Here is a 21,854-nt window from a genome sequence, read left to right on the forward strand (position 1 = left end):
ATTAAACATAAAGCTTTTTCACTAATATTCTTAGCTACCGTTCTAGCTTTCTTCCCTAATACACCTTCAGCAACTTCACAAATTATTTTTCTAAAATTGTTGCAACCATCTTCCACATTATCAAATTTTAAACTCTCAAGTTTAGTATTCAAATGTTCCTCGAAAGTTTCTCTCAAATTCTAATCCTGGAGTGTACCAACATCATAACTTCCCGGGAGGTAGTTACCTTTCCGATATTTCAGCTTTTAATTAACCCTTGACACTACTAGATGGTGATCTTTACTTTTAACATCAATAACAGCACTCCCATATACCCTAGTATCTTGTATTGATCCTGCCAGTCTTCGGTTTACTATAACATAATCAATAAGGTATGCTGTCTTACCGTCACATGAATACCATGTTAACTTATGAACCATTTTATGACCAAACACCGTATTGGTTATAACTAGATTGTTATGCCTACGGAATTACAACAGTCTGTATCCATTACTGTTTTCTTTTCCTACACCAAGTTTACCTGGGCTAGGGTAAAATCTATCCCTATTTCCATAAACCTGGGCGTCAAAATCTCCCAGTAAAAGTCTTATATTTCTACCGGGGATCCTGTAAATTTCCTCCTGTAACTGTAAGTAAAATTCATCTGAGTCACTAGTATCTCCGTCTGTTGGTTCTAGAGGGGCACATACTACTATAACTGATACCCTGAACTTTTTAGTCATAAAATGAGCAATTAGTATTCTATTATTAATACCTTCCCAGCCTAAACAAGACTTAGCAGCTTTCTTATTCATCATGAGCCCTACTCCCTGCCTATGTACTCCATCCTTCCTGCCTGAGTAAACAAATTCTATATCACCTAATTTCATGCTTCCTACCCCTGGGATATGAGTTTCTGAAATACCTAATAAATCCAGTTTGAATTATCTGAATTCGTCAGTCAAAATGTCGATACGATAGTCATTTTTTAATGTCGTAACATTCCAAGTTCCAATTTTCATGTTCTTTAAATCATTGAAATTATTTTAGCCTCAGGAAAGCAATGATCCCGGATACCAGTGCAGGACGGGGATCATATATCTTCTCAAGTCTCCGCCGAAGTGCTTAAGCTGGCCTAGAACCGGTCAGCAAGAAGTCTCTGGGACCTCCGGTATGAATGGAGACTTTGTGCAATCCTGGGTCCATCTTGGTCACAACATGGTTTTCAGCACTTGGCGATGCTCTTCTGTCAACAAGAGTCGAAATCCGGCTCAGACAGTCTCAAGCCTATTACCTCCGACTCATTATATATTCATGCCTACAAATATTATGCTACTACGGGGAGGCAACCCATAGTATATAAATTAGCTAGGAAGAGGTTTTTCAGCCCAAAGACGCCCATCAAAACATACCAAGCCCCGAAAAATTATCCATTAGTCAGAATCCCGTGCGAATGCTGCGCGTTTACTAGGCTATAATTTCCTCGAGGGGCGCCACTCCTCAAGTGGGAATAGAGTTGACCGCAAGGTCCCCAGTCTTGCAGGTACCCCGAAAAGATCGAGGCAGCCCTTTGCAGGGGCCGTTGTCCATAGATCTGGATCTGACGCCCTGCCACAGTTGTCCTCCTATAGAGGATCCTCCCGCGATGGTGTTCTGCATCACCATGCAATTTAACCCATTACTGGGAGAAGGTTTGCAACTCATTGGACTTGTGGACAAACCAGTGGGCCCTTTTGAGTGTACATTTGAGGGGCCTTCTTCCTCCTCCCCCTGTATTTATGACTTCAAGCGAGGATGCCCCAGTTTCTGTTATGGACCCTCAGGGACAAGGTTCCCCCTTGGTCCGTGCCTCCTATGGAGGTACCTTACATATCTGTAGAGCGTTCCCCTATTGCCACCTGGGGACACGCTGAATGCCCTGGGGGAGGCCAGTTAATTTAAAAACATAACATAATACATAATACACAAATCAAACAAACATGGAATTAAGTATGTAGTCCTGCTTCTCCACCCGTCTGGTCCGGTGTGGGGACTCTGTGGCGAATTATTGGCGTGGGGCGTGCATGGTATGTATCTATTTTTGTGCACTTACCTTACTCTATCAAATTTCAAACAAAGCTAGCACTGTAGTAATTTTTGTCGTATTGCAGTTAATTTAATAAACAGTTAATTCAAAATGTACCTCTTAATCTAGTAGGAAAGCATTTGGATGGCTGAACATCTAGGGTTGTTTAAAAGCAAGTTCAAGAGGCATTTGTTAGGTAGGGGCTCTTATTTGTAATGATTATTATTATTGTTATGATTTTTCTAGAATTGGTTGTTTTTTTTTTACTTCTATTTTTTGTCTTGCTTTTGGTGATTCTTTTTTAGTAGTTAAAAGTAATGATTTTTTTAGTAGCTAAGTGTATGTAATCACTCTGCTGCAAGTGTTTTTGTAACTTTTCTGAGGGTCTATTTGTAATTTGGTTGAGGTTTTTTGTATGTTAAGTTAAATTAAGGTGATGTAAATCTAAAAGTAATCAAGACTGTTTTTGAAAGCTTGTTTCACAAAACTTGTCTTGTTTTTTTGTTTTGTTTTTCTTGAAAGTCTGAGGAAGGTATTTATGTTGTGCTAAATTTCTTATGAACTGTCTTGTACTTTTTCGTTACTATATTTGATATCTATTAATATGCCTGCAATGTATTTTACTCAAAAATACTATTGAAACTAAATGTCTACCTACCTTTAGATAGTTTTAAAATCTGAAACGATAAAACTTGCTGTGACTTAAGGAGCAGAGTGTATATCATTCTCTACTCCTGTGGTAAGTTCTACATTGGCCGAACTCATCAATAATTTATAGAACAATTAGTTGAATGATGCAGTTCTATAGGTTAATAAGTTACAAAGCCTCTTAAAGTTATAAAGCTTCTTAAAGTTACAAAGCCCCCAGAAAGTGACAAGAATTATCATCAAAATGACAAGAATATATAAGAAAATCACCTGTACAAACTTAAAAAGTGAAAAGCTGCTTAGAACGCTCAGTCAGCTGGATATCACCAAAGCTTCATGACCTGACACGATTTCTAGTATCATCCTTGAAAGATGTTCCCCTGAACTCAATGGTCCTATCGCCTTTCTGTTTTGTAAATGCTTTGCAGTGAGATTATTCCAAAAAACCTGGAAAGTTGTTCATGTCCTTTCGCCAAATACAGATGATTATCATACTAATATAGAATCTTATTAACCAATCAGCCTCCTGTCCTGTGTAGGAAAAACTTATGGGATTGTATTTAACAGGACTATCAGTATCTTACGTTGCTCCAGCTTTTTTCTGACACACAATACGGTTTTTGTTGAAAACGGTTTACATCAGACTGTCTAATTATCTGGTTCCCTAAGTGGGCTGAGGTCCTGTCTCAGGGGCATAATACTCCTGTTCTCTCCTTTTATATTATAAAAGTCTTTGATCGTGGATGGCATCAAGTCTTTTTTTTAAGTTAAAAGCCTGTAAAGTTGATGGTCAGCTATTTGAGGGGTTTTCTGACTTTCTCCGTTGATATTCATTACGTATTGTTCTATACGGTTTCATTTCAATTCAAAAGAACATTCAGCTCTGTCAGGATCATCCCGGAAGTATTTTTGGGTCAATTCTTTTATTCTTGTTCATAGACGACGTAGAGGGTAGTTTTGGGATAAACCTTACCACTTTGCTGATGATCCCACGAACAAGAAAATACCAGTAAACCCCATAAGGAGCTTCAGGGTGATATGAACAAAAATGGAATGTAAACAGATGTGGGGCTCGTCAGTTTTAATGCATAAAAAACAGAAGAAATTTTTGATATTGTGAAACATGATGGCTCCCCCTGTTTTGATCTTTAAATAAGAGGTGGTACGAAGAGCAGGTACACTACCCCTTATTAGAGTTTATTTCTCGTCACATCTCACGTGGGATGAACATCTCAGCAAAGTGAGATCCTCCTGCTTCTGGAAGCTAGGAGTCATCCTAAGATGCAAGAGCATTCTCCCGGACATGCTTATTTTGACACTATTCAAGTCTTGCATCAGATCAGTCATTGAATATGTGTATCCTTTGTTTGCTCGTGTTCCAAATACTCTACTTCTCCTTTTCAACGTGTCCAAAATTGAGCAGCTCGTGCAATAATTTTCAGTAATTCTGATGCCAAACCCCTGCAGCCGATCCAGGATCGTTTTGACTTGGTTTTACTGTTGACATTCTACAAATACAGGTATCAGTCTCCATCAGAGGAGGTGTAGTTGCTCCACGCCGAGCAAAGCCTTTGTGATCAACTCACCAATGTACTACTCATCAGAACTACTTTTTGCATGGTACACCCTGCCCGGGACACTTGAAACGAGTTTTGCCTGGAGACCCGTCGCTATGTGGAATGCCCTCCCAGTGGAAGTAATCGAAGTAATCCTGGTAAGTCCTTCTCTTGGAGCATTTCAGAGAAGGTATAACAAATCCCTTAAAATTAAAAGGTGAGGGAATTAATAGGACTAGCGGCTTATCATCATATCTGATGGAGTCAGGAAGCCATAAAAGGAATTCCACTTGTTTTATCGATTGTTTCAAACTGTCTTTGAGAATCTTATGGAAAGAAATTGTATACAATTTAGAAATAGTAAAATGTAGAAATTATTACATAGAAACTGTTTACAAAATAGACATATGTCTAAACAGTCTGCTTTTGACAAACAACCGCCTGCTGCTGACTGTAACTTGAAAAATCCGAAACGCATTTTATAGTTTTTCTGCTCTCCTGCAAGGTTTATATGTTGTAATAAAATGTCTTCAGGCCAATCTCCTTTCGGCTCTTTCCGCAATACTAGAGTGGAAAATGCCATTTTGTTTCTAAATTGAGACCAGTGCTTTTTTTTATTAGCAGCAAAAGACTTTGCTTTTTCTACAATAAGGTAGAAAATGGAATATTAGAGACTGTCTGAATCCAGAAAATCCACGTTTAAATGTTTGTGGGAAATGCCAAACGGAGATTGACTTTCATACATTACCGCAGTCGAATTTTGCGTAATTAGTTCAGTGCCAATCCTTATCATGTAGCATATTTCATTAAGCAGGGCAAAGATGGCTGTGATGATTCCCCGTGTTCACATATCCAATCTGCTTTGGACTGCTGCAAGTCTGCCAAACCTCTCAAAACCTTGGAGTCCTTTTTCTCCCATCTGCAAGCACCACCTGATATTGGCGAAGAACTTCAGGAGCTGAGCTCAATTCCATATGAAGTTGTGCAAATGGTTAACAGCTATCACTTTGTTGTAAAGTGTAGTGACAAGAGTGACGTTCCCCTTGGATTTGTGCATTGCTACTTTAATTTAGCAAAAATGAAAGCAATCTGCGACTGTTTCATGTACTCGAATAGAAATCATATCCCTGTCTGTGAGCATTTATATGCTTGCCTCTGGGCCATGCTGAGTGATGAAAAACTTCAGTCTGAATATTCAGCTATATTATTAAAATATCTGCCAGGAAGAATTGATGAGGCACCTGAACCTGTAGCAAAACTGCTAAAGGTAAGCACTCATTTCTTGAGATACTTTCGAGTGAATGAAATACAATTTGATTGGGTAATAGCAGGGCCTTATCCAGGATTTTTTTTCGGGGGGTGTTTTATACAAGGAATTTTTTTCGGGGGGGGGGCTACACACAAAAAACTCAACAACGCATAAAAAATTTGTTTTTGTTCATTTTTGTTACGCTTCTACGAGTCGGACAAACATTTCGGGGGAGGGGGTCCAAACCCCCTAACCCCTCCCCCTGGATACGGCCTTTGGTACCAGTATTATCCCAAATTCAGGTTTTTGTCCCCTGTGAAAATTTTAGTATGATGTTTTTCTGCTTTCCTAGGGCTTTAATATACCAAAGAAAGACATAATTTTTAATATTTTTCCACAGCTGAGATTCAGTCATATCCTTTTGCAGAATTATATTTTTGAAATTAGATGTATAGGCTTTTTTAGACTGGAAAAAAACTTCTAAAATTGGTAGAAAATCGTTGGAAAAAGGATCCTACTTTTAAGCAAGTTTAGATCCTTCTCTAAGAAAAGTAAAATCTTAATTCTAGACTTGTTATTGCAATAATATATTACCACTTTGTTCTTTTAGTGCAATTTACAGTTGAAGGCTTGTTGCGAAATCGCTTGTTTTAGAAGAAACATATACCTTAAGCCTATACTTAGGAAACTATAGGTGGATTAAGTCCCAGGTCGTCCTAGACATTTTAGTTTTATTTTTTTTAATAAGAAATAGAATCTTAATAAGAAAGCCTCATTGACATCTCGTTTCTTATACAAAGAATAAAAAGTTGGCGACTGATTTAGATGTATCTAACAAGGTATTGTCGTAAAGGTTGTCAATACAGAGAATAATAAGTCGGAAGCTGATTTAAATGTATCTAACTAGATATTGTCATCAAGGTTGTTGATACAAAGAATAAAAAGTTGGCTGCTGATTTAAATGTATCTAACTAGATATTGTCATCAAGGTTGTCAATAGAAAGAATAAAAAGTCGGCTGCTGATTTAAATGTATCTAGCTAGATATTGCCATCAAGTTTGTCAATAGAAAGAATAAGATGTTGGTAGCTGATTTAAATGTATCTAACTAGGTATTATCATCGAGGTTGTCAATAGAAAGAATAAGAAGGAATAATTAGTTGGCGGTTGATTTACTTGTATCTGACTAGGTATTGTCAAAAAGGTTGTTAATAGAAACAATAAGATGTTGACACCTGATTTAAATTTATCTAACTAGATGTTGTCATCAAGGTTGTCAATAAAAAAAAAAAAAATCGGAAGCTCATTTAAATGTATCTAACTAGGTATTGTCACCAAGGTTATCAATAGAAAAAATAAGCTGTTGGCACCTGATTTAAATGTATCTAACTAGATGTTGTCATCAAGGTTGTCAATACAAAAAACAACGAATTCGAAGCTGATTTCAAGGTATCTAACTAGATACTGTCATCGAGGTTGTTGATAGAAAGAATGAGAAGTTGGTGGCTGATTTAGATGTATCTAATTAGGTATTGTCATCAAGGTTGTCAATACAAAGAATAACAAGTTGGAGGCTGATTTATATTTATCTAACTAGGTATAGTCATCAGTTTTGTCAATACAAAGAATAATAAGTTGGAGGTCGATTTAAATGTATATAGCTAGATATTGTCATCAAGGTTGTCAATAGAAAGAATAAGACGTTGGTAGCTGATTTAAACGTATCTAACTAAATATTGTCATCAAGGTCGTTAATAGAAAGAATAAGAAGGAATAATTGGTTGACGGTTGATTTAAATGTATAACTAAATACTGTCATCAAGGTTGTTAATAGAGAGAATATGAAGTTGGCGGCTGATACAGATGTATCTAATTAGGTATTGTCATCAATGTTGTCAATACAAAGTAGAACAAGTCGGAGTCTGACTTAAATGTATCTAACTAGGTATTGTCATCAAGGTTGTCAATACAAAGAATAACAAGTTGGAGGCTGATTTAAATGTATCTAGCTAGAAATTGTCATCAAGGTTGTCAATAGAAAGAATAAGGTGTTGGTAGCTGATTTAAATGTATATAACTAGGTTTTGACAACTAGGTATTGTCATCAAGGCTGGTCTGAGGTAAAGTGAGAAAATAACCCGTTTCACTACATTCCCTGTACTATATTGTGCACACAACTAATGTTTTAGGAAGCTAATCAGAAATTAGGTGAGAGTTTATTAGAGGAAGGGTATGCTATCCATGAAATAAAGAAAAAAACAACTAATAAAACATGTGCAAAAATCTAGAACTACTGTCTAAGACATGTCTTTGTCTATATGTGAAAGCAAATTTTCATAATTAGAAAAAAAAATGAAAATGAGTTGCTGTTCTTGAAGCTTCAATTTCATAACAAAATATTAATTGTTAAACTGAAAGAGTAAATTAATTCAAACAGCCATTTTTGGGGGGGAGCGAGGGTCAAACAGAAAACAGACTTTTAGACCAAAGTTTTTTCATTTTCCTGACGGAAATTTTGTAGGTCCAAATTTTTTAGGTTTTCTCGGCATTGTTTGAAAAACGATCGGAAATTAAACAGCACCTCGCTCTTAACACTAAAGTGTATTATAACTTAAAAAAACTTCTTATTCTAATTAAAAGGGCTTTGTGTTTCAGGAGTCGTCCTTAAAAAATTGAGACAAAAAGTCATACTTTAGCGTAAAGAGCAAGGTATTGAGGCAGAGGCGCCATTTCAACCAAACCTTAGAGTGGGCAAGCAATCGACATGGGCCCCGAAGCAGGCTTGTATAAAAAAAAAATTGCCTCTAGCTTTATCCGAGAAAAAACTGCCTTCCGTGGAGTTACCATAAAAATTAAGGAAATTGTCTCAATTGCTTTGCCTTTCCTTCTTTCGCTCTTATGCCATAGGTTCGAAAAAGGCCAGATATCTGAAGAAAGCGGAAACGGTATATGCGATGTTAAAAAAACAGCCGTTTGGGAATCTTCCACTTTTCCGAACCTATAATTGGACGAAAGTCGAACCTCTGTAAAGACTAATGACTTGGCTAAAGTACATTTTCTAACAAGATTCTTCAGCTCGCTACTTCTAATAAAGGCTTAAGTCCAAATTAGAGTCACGCTACAATAATGACGATTTAGAATTTGGCTTGGTAGAGCGTGTGTACAAAATATAAAAATGTAACAAAATTTTCTAACGGAAATTTTGTAGGTCCAAATTTTTTAGGTTTTCTCCGCATTGTTTGAAAAACGATCGGAAATTAAACAGCACCTCGCTCTTAACACTAAAGTGTATTATAACTTAAAAAAACTTCTTATTCTAATTAAAAGGGCTTTGTGTTTCAGGAGTCGTCCTTAAAAAATTGAGACAAAAAGTCATACTTTAGCGTAAAGAGCAAGGTATTGAGGCAGAGGCGCCATTTCAGCCAAACCTTAGGGTGGGCAAGCAATCGACATAGGCCCCGAAGCAGGCTTGTATAAAAAAAAAATTGCCTCTAGCTTTATCCGAAAAAAAAACTGCCTTCCGTGGGAGTTACCGTAAAAAAAACCTATAACTTGACGAAAGCCGAACCTCTGTAGAAACTCACGCTTTGACTAAAGTATATTCTGTAGCCGAATTCTTCAGCTCGCTGCTTACAGTAAATACTTTAGTCCAAGTCAGAGTGACGCTCCGGCTATGACGATGCAAAACTTTGCTCGATCAAGTATATTTAAAAAATTAAAAAACTACGACAAAATTTTGAAACAGATCAGTGAACAGTCAAAGCAATAAGGGGGTCTTGGTTTCATCTTTGCAAAGTCGTCAACAAGCTGGTCAAAATCCAAGTTTTTAACTAAAACCTTCTCTGCAAAGATCAAAAGCAGGTGACTAAGACGATCGTTTCCTGTGGTCGAGCGCAGATAGTTCTTCACTATTTCCAGCCCAGAAAACAAGCGTTCATTGCTGGCTATCGTGACAGGAAGTGTGGCAGCAATGTGAAGAACTTTGACAATTTCTGAATAGGCCACTGGAAGGGTCTGGATATTATCGATGACGTCAATGAAGTTGTTTGGCTTTGCCTCCTCCTCGAGCAAAAGCCGCTTGGCAATACCAGCTTGGGCCTCAAGAAGAATCTGGTCAATGTCCATTTCAGAATAAAGTTCAGAGAATTGCTTGAGGAGCCCTGCAGCCATGAACTTGGTAGAGCTGGGATCCAGAGCTTCGAGTGTACTGAGCACTGGAAGGTTATCTGTAAACCATCTGTCGAATTGCGCAATCAGACGATCTACGGTCTCCAGGTATTCTCTTTTCAGTTTTTCCGCTAGAGTTGGAGCTCTATTGTCGGATTCAACAAAGTTTTTCCTAACGTCGAAGTGGTCATGAATTCTTTCAGGTGTTTGATAATTTTTTGGGTTCTTCTAGGTCGTCCCTCCTGACCCGTAGAGGAGGATCCGGTCGTGGGTCCATTCACGTCAGGTAATTCAATTTCATGACCTTCAGCAAACTCTTTTGCCTTCTCCAAAAGCGATGCAAATGAAGTTTCAGAGCGCAGTTCAGTTATTTCCTTCCATTTTGCTTGAATCAAGGTGAGGGACCTAGATATTACCAGATCAACTGCCTGAAGCTGCTCAGAAAGGGAGTTTGTTGTCCTCAGAATTGCTTCCATATAGAGCAACTGGATTATAACTGTGAAAGATTCCATTTTTCTCCGGAGCCAAGCTGCTTCTGCTTGAGTTTCACTATCAACTTCCTTACGAAATGCAGAGAGTATAGCCAGAATGCATTCATATTGATGTCCTATTTTTATTATTGATTGATAACACTACGATCATCTTGTCACGGCCCTCCTTTCCAAGGTTATGAATCCCATTTGAGTACCCTTTTGGTACTCAACAAAAACTGATGTCTGGTGTTGTTGTTGGAAATGAACGTGTACAGGTTTTGGACTAACGAAAAAAATGAGCCAACAGTCCCAATACCTTCAACGTAGTTTGCAATGACCAAATTTAGTCTGTGTGCATGGCAATGAATGTATATTACTTGTGGCGCTTTCGCTCTCAGTCGCGCTTTAACACCAGAGAAGAGCCCGCTCATCACGCTTGCTCCGTCGTAGCACTGAGCAACACAATAGTTCTAGTCGAGACCAAGTTTCTCCACTGTGTCGTGAATGAAGCTAGCTAAACTGTCAGCATCCAGGCTTTTCATATGGTAGCATCCTATTGGTCTTTCTCGTACTTTTCCCTCGTCAAAGTACCTCAGAAGAATGGCGAGCTGTTCTTTCTTCGAATTATCTTTTGTCTCGTCGACAAGAACAGCAAAGTATTTGGCACGCTTAACTTCTTGCACTATTGTAGACCGAAGCCTAGATCGGATAACTGAAATTTGATCGTTCTGGTATTCGTCGGACGTATAGTGGCCGTATCGTCTTTGTAGCTTGTTGAAAAGCGTGGGAGAATATTGCAACTCGGCGAGAATATTGCAAGTTTCGACGAAATATCTTTTGTTTGCCGAAGATTCGGTCTCATCGTGGCCGCAAAAGGCTGTACCCAGTCGCCCCAGTAGGACCGTTACTTTCAGTAAGGCCTCTAAGTGTTCCCTGTTTTCATTCATCTCCTTATTCCTGTCCGTTGACAAAAAAGATGCGATGGGTTGCATCTCCTTCGCTTGTATAGCTTTGAACTTCGTCCACGAAACTGCACTGTCCCTGTGGCGGTCACTTTCCGCATGCTCTTCTAGAAAGGTTGAGATGCCCTTCCATCTTCTAACGCCGGTCTCGATGAAAGGCTTCGCCCCGTATCTCTGTCCGCGAAGGGTTGACGTGCCGCCAAAGTGTCTGCAGCAGAAACAGAAAACCGAGTTTTCCTTTACTGAGTACTCAAGCCAAGGATGCTTTCCATAATACGAAATATTAAATGACCGTCTTAGCTTGCTGTTTGCTGAAACCTGTGCAGGGTACCGTAGCAGCTGTGGTTGACATGTATGGTCGTGGGAGGATGAAGAATTATCAGTAGGACCACTTGAACGATGGTGCTCTTCATCTCGAGTCGTATCTCGTCTAGATTGTGGCTCTTGAGCAGTGACAGGCGCAGTGTTTCTTTGAGTCGTCTCGTTATCTACGATGTCGGCCTGACCGACCACTACGGCCTTCGAAGGGCCCAAAGTGACAGCAATGAACTGTTCGGGTGCTGGGTCAGGCACCTGAACGATATACTCGAAGGTTAAAAGCCACTATTGTGCTTTGAAGCCCTATTGAACTCATTTTCAGCCTTTAAACAGTTGCTTTTTTTAGTATGTTAAGTCCAAACTGCGTAGCAGTTTCCGCTTTTGACACAGCAGTTCGGGAAAAATAGTGCTAGAACTCCTCCATGGTGTGACAGTTTACTAAAGTATGTCAAACTTCGGAAAAAACAGGAAATTTCAGCAAAGCCAGAGAGGGCGTTTTTCGGATGATTATACATGCGTTGATCCTTATCTACCCGGAAAGACAATAATAGAAACTTTGGGCTTAATGCAATAGCAACCTAAATCACAAAAAGCCTTTGCAGTAGTCCTTGAATGAATGATTCGGGTGTCATGACAGATCGCAAACAAGCTAAAGGTGCGTTCAATTTGCTGCAGCTTCAGTTACGCCCTTCTCCGTTATAGACTAATTTGCGTTCTTTCTGTGACTTACTCCCATTGGGTTTGAAGAACTACTAATAATTTGGCCACAAAACAGATTAATAAATTTGAATCAAATGCCGAAATATGAAGTGTGACTACATCAAATCGAATGCGGCTTCATATCACCAGTCGGCATTTTAGCAAATCGAATCCTATAAGCACTACCAAACTGTGTGTTTCCATCAATAAATAAAAAAGAAATAAAAGAAAAAAAAACGACAATCTTTGGCGTATGCCCCTCAAACCATGTAGCATTGTTATCCATAAAATTAACAGCACTGCAAAACTGTGTGTTTCCATCAAAAAAAAAAAGAAGGAAAAGAAAAAAACGACAATCTCTGGCTTATGTCCCTCAAACCATGAAGCATTGTTATCAATTAAATTAACAGTGCTTTGCAGAAGAAAAAAGAACAAAACAAAACAACATAGAGGTAATCTTAATATTGGAAACCAGGTCTGCTGCATATCCAGAATTATTTTGTATTTATTATTTTTCAGTAAAAGGCTAGTTAATTTTAAAGATAACTATACTGCATTGGTTGAGGGGCTATAATTTTTCTTTTATTAAAGAAGAATTAAATGACGAAAAAAGGACAGATCTAAGAAGAAAACTAGAAAGTAAAAGAGGCTACCTAACTTCTGAATTAGCTTTTTTACAACAGTAAAAAAAATTAGCTTTTTTTAGCGCCATAGGGAGTTCCCAAAGGGACCAAGCTGGTCAACTGATAATTCCTTTCAGGTGATTTTCGGCGTTTTCCTAGCAGGTATGCTGGAATATTTTGAGGGACTGTCCTTTCCTGAACTTTAAGAAGAAAATTTACTCCGATTAATAGAAAAAATAAAAAATAGGCTTTCCGATGATATATGTTTCATTAAAACTGAACATCTCTATCTCCGGGACAAACTGCGAGAAGTTATATGGTTTTTTTAAGATTTCCGGGAAAGTAGGTGTCGGCTTTTAGTTTTGCGTCGTTTATTCGAATCCGTTATCCAAGCTCTACAAGCCAGGGCAAGACTGCCCAATCAATTCTAAACAATTTGGCCAGAAAAACTAAAAAAGTATATAATTGGCAAGATGGGGTAAACATTTAAGATATCGCATCCCCTTAGTACGGTATAAACTACACAGTGCGGTTCAGAATTGTAACTTGGGTACACAAAATTGTGAAAAAAAGAAACGACTTAATAAAACACAAATACTGTAGGTTACTTACTTGCCGAGCCGGTTAACTTGGCTTTTGCTTCTTAATCCATCTGTTCAGAGAAACTTGCTTTTCTGCTTCTTTCTCCTTCTTCAATGCTGCCAATTTACGCTTTTGAGCTCCTGACAAACTCATGAATTCTCAATGGCTCTTCAGCTGCTGATATTAGATAGTAAACTGGCGAACTGGACGAATAATACATGGGTTATATATGGATGGTCTTACGGTTTTAAACAAAATTCATTCATTTAAAACTGATCTTCATAATTTCCCGAATTACCTTATTGCTGCTCCCGACAAAGATGCCGTTTCTAAAAACAATTGTACCCTTCCATTCTTTAAGACATTATAGGATTACAATTCAACTGAATCAAAACCAAAATACTTGGCCGGCACGAAAACTTAAGCCTCCTAAAATAACTAGAAAGTAAGTATATAAATAGATTTAACATTTGGAAATAGAAGAGTCTAAAAATAAGTATTCTAGTACCAAATTAAGTAAAAGTAGAAACAATGCTCATGATAGCACATAAGTAAGATGCTGAATCAATAAAATCTGAAACTAATCTGTCACTTCAACCCTTGCACGACCCAGTTGCACTATTAATCTCACTATTATCTAAGTTAATCTACACATAAATGTAGCAGTTTCAAAATTTTGACTAATTGCTAATTGTAATTTTGTTCCTGTATATTTTGTAAAAGAAAAAAAAAGGCCTTTTTGGGAGGAAGCTTGGGCCCCCCAGAAACATTAGGGTGGGCGCTGGCCCACCCCTGCCCCCTCCCCCCCCCCCAAATGGCGCCCCTGTATTGAGGAGGGGTCAATCCCCCTCATTAACTGAATAATTTCTGCTCGTTTTAAGTTTTAGTGCTTCTCCTTACTTTCAGTTGAAAAAAATATGTTTTTTGATAAGATGTGTAAGGTATGTTGATTCGAGTTTACGGGTTGGAATTTCGATATGATTTTTTTTTTTTTTTCATTTTGGTATATTATCGTGCTAGAAACCTAAAAGGAATCTGATTTTTTTTTTTCGTGCATGAGATATTATGCTAATAAAATTTCAGTGAATACTCTTCTGAGTGTATTTCTTTTATAAAGGTAGAAGTGACTTAGTTACAGTTTTAGGGGGATCAGAGGGGGTGCAGAATTTTTAGGGGCGCAAAATTTGTAATAAATAATCTAACGCTCTAAGGATTTTGTGATTTTTGAATTTTTTTTTTTTTTTTTAAATAAAGTAGTAGGCGCAGTTGGCAGTAAGTATAAGCAAATTGAATGTAACAATTCCATTTTTCTTATATCTTCATCATCATTCCTTGAAAATGAAAGTAAGTAGCAATAAAAGTAAAATATTGCGAAGATGCCTTTGAGTCGAACTCCAAGTCATTAAGAAAATAATTCAATACCGATACATTTCCTTAAAGAAACCAATAAATGTGTTAGAATTAACTGTGCAATACAGAGATGAAGGGGTCTTCGCAACCGTCAGAGTTACCTGTCAAACGTTGTTAGCAATTGCCGTGTCGATGGCCGTTTAAGAAGTCGTTTAACCTTAGATCCTCCAGAGCCAGGAATGTTGCATAGGCGACTAAGAAATCTCAACAGACGTCGTGGAGCTGAGCTGAACCCACTTTTTGCCTTTTCATCTATGGCGCCGAGTAGCAGCTGCAGTCGCTGTTTTCCTGCTTCGAGATGAACAACGTCGTCAGCGAAGTCCAGATCAGAGATCTGTCGTTTGCAAGATTCACCTCAGAGTTTGAAGACTGCCTTAGAATGTAGTCCATAACAATAAAAAACAGGAACGGGGATGGGACACATCCCTGTTGGACACCAGACATTATCTTGAAGAAAGGCGCATCCCCATTTTCTGTGAACATTCACTATCTTCATAGAGTGCGATTTTCATTTTGACTAGTTTAGCAGGTAATCCGTAATAATTCCTAATCTTTCTATCAACAGAATCGACTATACCTTTTCAGAATCAATGAAGCATATATATTTTTTGGCCCATTCCCTGGACTCAATTCAACCATTAGTCTAAGAATAAAAATAAGATCAGAGCAAGACCTACCAGGTCGAAAGTTGGCTCCTCTAGTTGTCACAGATTAGTGCCCTTCTTGAATAGTTTGACCATATGCCCCTGGTTCAATCTTTTGGGACTATTTTGTTATTCCAGAGGACCACAAGAAGAGCAGTCCAAACAGTTATGCAGACTCGAAGGAATGTCTTCTGCATTTTTGCCGTGATCCCAACGACACCAGATGCACGTCCATTTTTCAACTTTTTCAAAGCTGTCGTCACTTATTTGGCGCTGGGGGGGGGTCAGTACTTACGTCAATTAGTAAGAAAGGTAAGATTGACTATGGGCCAAAAGCGACTGAATGATCTAGTTTTAATGAGCATAGAACGTGGAGAATTAGAAGTAATCAATTGAGACGAGATAATTAATAATTCTGCAGAGGCTAAACTAAGAAAAGTTGAATTAAAGTTATCAAGTATTTTGCAGTAGGTTGCATAGATTGCATCAAAACATGGCCAGGTTAGGTAAGACTAGGGCTATAGTCTAACCTTTGACAGTGTTAGGTATCGTGAATAAGTTCTAAGGAGAGGGTGGAAGTTAGGATAATTTTTGGAGGTGCCTACCTCACCTGCCTAGAGTCTCAGGCAAGTGACTGATTGAAAATTTAAACAAATTGAAAATTTTGTTAATAAATAAAAATCTTGTTAAAATTTGGCCTGAAAATCCTGGGAGACAGGGGGTGGGCGCTAATTAAGATTTCACCGCTGGCACGAGAGAGGCCGGAACCGCCACGACCAACAATTACTGTGGGATTTTTTTTTTTTAGCACCTCTAGCTTGAAGAACACCTGGCATATTTTTCCTCAGTATATCTGTTGTTTCCTCAGCTTTCTCCTTAGGGGAGAGGGATCCATGGACAAACTCAATAGTAATCTAAAAGGTAATTTCTACAGTTTTGACCCCCTCCCCCCTCGGAAAGTGCTCCAATCTTTCAACACCTTTTGATGCCACAAATGCCTTTGCAGCTACATAGGATATGGGATGGAAATATCAACTTCAGTTTTGAAGCGACTGGTCGAGTGGTCCTCGATGTGCGGGTCAAGCGATAACATGATTCCTACGGCCCAAAGGCAAGGACCCTAAATTATACAATTAGCCCAGTTAGAATACAGGCTTAATACAAGTACGGTAATGCACATTTTAAATGTAAATGAGCAAAATCAAATAATAGATAATATATTTAAGTAAGAGTCATAAAAGGAATTTTGATCTATCTGAATGAAGAACCCAAAGTGAGGTCCTTGGGCCCGAGCGGGTATTTAATTATTTTTTTGCTTATTGGCTTCAAGTCTGATGTTGATATTATAATTTATTAATTAAATAAAAACTTTCCGAAAAATAAGTGTTTCAAAGAAAAGAAAAGGCCATTTTAAACTTGAGCTCAGGAGATACAAATACCTGTTTAAATTACAACTCAAAACGATCAGATATTACTAATAAAGGATAAATTAACCCCAAAGCGAACAGAATTAAATAAACAATCATAATAACAAATATAACAAGCTTGAAACGAACAAAAATCACTACAAACAAGAATTTGGGTAAAGCACCAATGAGGCAGTAGGTTTTAGACTTTTACAGTGAGAGAAGGAGGTGATACCCAAACTCTTGTTTGTAGTGATTTTTGTTCGCTTCAAGCTTGATTTGCATATTCAACTTAAGTTTCACTCGTTTTAAGATTTATTTATTAATTTACATTAATATCTATTGTATGTTTGTTTGCATTGATTGTTCATTTAATTTCTGTTCGTTTTCATTCATTTATTTTTTTCATTTAAGTTTCATTTATACTTCAATAGCAAAATATTTTTTTTTGTTTTAAGCTTGATTTTCATATTTAATCCAAGCATTACTCGCTTTAAGATCTATTTATTCATTTATGTTATTACTTGTTGCATGTTTTTTCCTTTGATTTTTTATTTAATATCTGTTTGTTTTCATTCATTTATTTTTTTCATTTAAGTTTCATTTTCGTTTAAGTTTCATTTATACTTCAATAGAAAAATATTTTTTTTTGTTTTAAGCTTGATTTTAATATTAAATCTAATCATTAATCGCTTTAAGATCTATTTATTAATTTATATTATTATTTGTAGTATGTTTTTTCCTATGATTGTTTATTTAATTTCTGTTCGTTTTCATTAATTTATTTTTTTCATTTAAGTTTCATTTTCTTTTAATTTTCATTTATACTTCAATAGCAAAATATTTTTTTTTGTTTTAAGCTTGATTTTCATATTCAATACAATCATTAATAGCTTTAAGATATATTTATTAATTTATGTTATTACTTGTTGCATGTTTTTTCCTTTGATTTTTTATTTAATATATGTTCGTTTTCATTCATTTATTTTTTTCATTTAAGTTTCATTTTCGTTTAAGTTTCATTTATGCTTCAATAGCAAAATATTTTTTTTTTTTTTAAGCTTGATTTTAATATTAAATATAATCATTACTAGCTTTAAGATATATTTATTAATTTATATTATTATTTGTAGTATGTTTTTTCCTATGATTGTTTATTTAATTTCTGTTCGTTTTCATTCATTTATTTTTTTCATTTAAGTTTCATTTTCGTTTAAGTTTCATTTATGCTTCAATAGCAAAATATTTTTTTTTGTTTTAAGCTTGATTTTCATATTCAATATAAGCATTACTCGCTTTAAGATCTATTTATTCATTTATATTATTATTTGTAGTATGTTTTTTCCTATGATTGTTTATTTAATTTCTGTTCGTTTTCATTCATTTATTTTTTTTCATTTAAGTTTCATTTTCGTTTAAGTTTCATTTATACTTAAAAAGCAAAATATTTTTTTTCGTTTTAAGCTTGATTTTCATATTTAATCCAAGCATTACTCGCTTTAAGATCTATTTAATCATTTATGTTATTACTTGTTGCATGTTTTTTCCTTTGATTTTTTATTTAATATCTGTTCGTTTTCATTCATTTATTTTTTTCATTTAAGTTTCATTTTCGTTTAAGTTTCATTTATACTTCAATAGCAAAATATTTTTTTTTGTTTTAAGCTTGATTTTCATATTTAATCCAAGCATTACTCGCTTTAAGATCTATTTATTCATTTATGTTATTACTTGTTGCATGTTTTTTCCTTTGATTTTTTATTTAATATATGTTCGTTTTCATTCATTTATTTTTTTCATTTAAGTTTCATTTTCGTTTAAGTCTCATTTATACTTCAATAACAAAATATTTTTTTCGATTTAAGCTTGATTTTCATATTCAATCTAAGCATTACTCGCTTTAAGATCTATTTATTCATTTATATTATTATTTGTAGTATGTTTTTTCCTATGATTGTTTATTTAATTTGTGTTCGTTTTGGGTTTCATTTATTCTTCAATGGTAATTTCTGGTCGTTTCAAGTTTGAATTTTAACAGGTATTTGTATCTGCTGAGCTGAACTTTAAAATGGCCTTTACTTTTCTTTGAAAAACTTATTTTTCGGAAAGTGTTTTTTTAATTAGTTTTTGTTCGTTTTTGATTGCAAAAAGTTTCAAGTTTTAAAATTTCTTATTTCAAAATCAGACTTTAAAAAAAATTAAATATTGATCAAAGTATCAAAACTGGTATCAAAGTAACAATATCAAAGGGAAAAAAGTTTGCCCCCTTGGAAATGAGCCCCCTTTGAAGTTTACGACGACCACTTCTATATGAAGTGCGTCTGGGAAGAAAATAAATGGAGTGTGGGGGAGGCTAGCTGCCCCCCGATCACTTTTTACTCTTAAAAAGTGAATTGGAATTTCCAATCAAATGGACCTTCTATGAAGTTTGTACGAGTATCCCTTCCATAACAACCATATATGCCCCCTGGATATAACTTACAGCGCCTACCCTCGGGCCCTGGGGGGGTGTCGACACCGAAGTTTTTGTTATCTGAACTTTGAACTATTTTTAACAAAATGTCTACCTCAAAATTTTATCTGATGCATTTAGGGCGTGGAGGGGGAGGCTATTTGCCCCCCCAATCTCTTTTGACTCTTAAAATGTGTACGAAAACTCTCAATTTCCAATCAAATGAATCCTCTCCGAAGTTTATACAAGCATCCCTTTAATAAAAACGATATATGCCCCCAGAGCATTATTTACAATGCCTGCCTCCGGGCCATGGGGGGTTGCGAAGACACAGGAGTTTTCTTATCTGACTTTTGAACTATTTTTGATGAAATTGGTGTTTTAAAAATTTTATCGGATAGGCTGGGGGAAAAAAGAGTGTATAGGGGGGGGGGCTAGTTTCCCTCGGATATCTTTTGACTCTTAAAAAACGAACTAGGACTTTCAATTTCCAATCAAATGAACCTCTCCGAAGGTTATACGAGCATCGCTTTCATAAGAACCATACATGCCCCCAGGACAACACTTACAATGCCTACCCCCTGGGCCTTGGGGGGCTGTGTTGACACCGGAGTTTTTGTTATCCAATTTTTGAACAAATTAAAAAAAAAACTGGCTATCTTAAAATTTGTAGCGGATGAGTTTGGGGAAAAAAGGGCATACGGAAAATGGGCTTGGGGGGGGGGGGCTAGTTGCCTTTAAACTCTTAACTCTTAAAATTTTAACTAGAACTTTCAATTTCCAATCAAATGAGCCCTCTATGAAGTTTATACGAGCATCCCTTTCATAAGAACCATACATGCCCTTAGAAAATAACTTAGAACGCCTTCTCCCGGGCCCTGGGGGGCTGTATTGACACCGGAGTTTTTCTTATCCGACCTTTGAACTTTTTTTTTAACAAAAGGTGTATCTCAAAATTTTCATCAGATAGGTTTGGAAAAAGAAGGCATGGGGGGGCTAGCTGCCCTTGGATCTCTTGTGACTATTAAAAAGTGAACTCGAAGTTTCAATTTCTATTCAAATGAGCCCTCCCTGAAGTTTATACGAGTATTCTTTCATAAGAACCATATGTGAGTAGGGACCCATTGTTGAATACGAAACTAACAAGATCACAACCAATTAGAGGGCTAGAATACGAAACTAGCAAGATCACACCTTTTTTCTAGACCAATCACGGGAGTCGGAAATACTGACGGGGGTGACGCAACATGTTCACTGAATACGAGTATGACAATGTTATCAATCTACTAACGGTACAAGACACCCAATATCGATTTTTAGGAATTATGCGGGACTCTAAAGAGATAGAAATTCTACTTTAATAAGGCTTCGTTTTCTTTAGGCTTAGTGATAAATTCAGGAATTATTATTTCGAAGCCTTAATAGTGCAACTAGGATACCTTCGATAATTTTCAGAAATTCAAACGATATACAATGAGATTAAGACAGATTGAATATATTTAACGTGGGAATTTTTTCATGGGAATTTTAAATGTGACATTGCAGGGATGCCAAAACAAAGGAACATTCAGAAATTACGTTTAGGGGATTATTTGGGCGAAATAAATTAATCGACGTTTTAGGGATTATTTGGCCGAAACAGATTGAGACATTTTAGAGGATGATTTGGGCGAAACAGTTTGAGACATTTTAGAGGATGATTTGGGGTGAAACTCTGTGGTCGCTATAATAGACATGTACACAATATGGGATGTGGACGATATAAAATATCGTTTTTGGCAATGTAGTATGCTGAAAAGTTGAAAGTGATAGAAACATTGGTGTCAAGATGACATCGGGAATTAACCTAGCTTTACTTCCCAATTGTATTCTGCATATTACACAAGTACCATTTGAGTAGTGTTGTCAACATAAAAAGTTAATCACTTATTTTTTTAACGTGATAATTTTATTTCAACTTTTTTTACATGTCTTAGAATGAACAAGTACATAATATGGGATTAGTGACACGATTATGGATTTGAACCATCAAGGACCGCAAGCACCAATGACCTCAACCTCTAAGGGTCCCCTCTCCCCAACCTCCAAGGGGCCCCTTCCTTCCAACTTTTTAGGGCCCATTCTCCCATTTTTATAATTTTGAAGTTTATTTTTTTAACATGATAATTTTATTTCAACTTTTTTTTTACATGTCAGAATGAACAAGTACACAATATGGGATTAGTGAGACGATTATGGATTTGAACATCAAAGACCGCAACCACCAATGACCCTATCCACCAAGGACCGCAACCTCCAAGGTCACCTCTCTCCAACCTCTAAGGGGCCCCTCCCCCCAACTTTTCTGGGGCCCGTTCCCCCATTTTTATAATATTTCAAATTTTTTTTAACATGATAATTTTATTTCAACTTTTTCTTACATGTCTTAGAATGAACAAGTACACAATATGGGATGTGGGGGACGATTATAGATTTGAACATCAAGGACCGCAAGCATCAATGACTAGCCACCAATGACCCTGACCTCCTAGGTGCCCCCTCCTTCCAACTTTTTGGGACCCAGCACCCCATTTTCATACGTTTTAGAGTTTATTTTTTTAACATTATAATTTTATTTCAACT

At 36.6% G+C, this 21,854-nt stretch overlaps 1 protein-coding gene across 1 annotated transcript in view; it reads left to right on the forward strand.

Moving 5' to 3' along the window:
* LOC148941290 (uncharacterized protein C2orf42 homolog) overlaps positions 1 to 21,854 on the forward strand; it is a 91,610-nt gene that overhangs the window by 18,919 nt on the left and 50,837 nt on the right. The window contains exon 3 of the mRNA XM_089104456.1: positions 5,063 to 5,515. Coding sequence (XP_088960582.1) covers positions 5,063 to 5,515 — 453 coding nt within the window. The remainder of the gene's footprint in view (positions 1 to 5,062; positions 5,516 to 21,854) is intronic.

The sequence above is a fragment of the Artemia sp. Qi Xiang Cuo genome, chromosome 18 (assembly GCF_049724085.1).
Source record: "Artemia sp. Qi Xiang Cuo chromosome 18, ASM4972408v1, whole genome shotgun sequence".
Lineage (NCBI taxonomy): Eukaryota > Metazoa > Arthropoda > Branchiopoda > Anostraca > Artemiidae > Artemia > Artemia sp. Qi Xiang Cuo.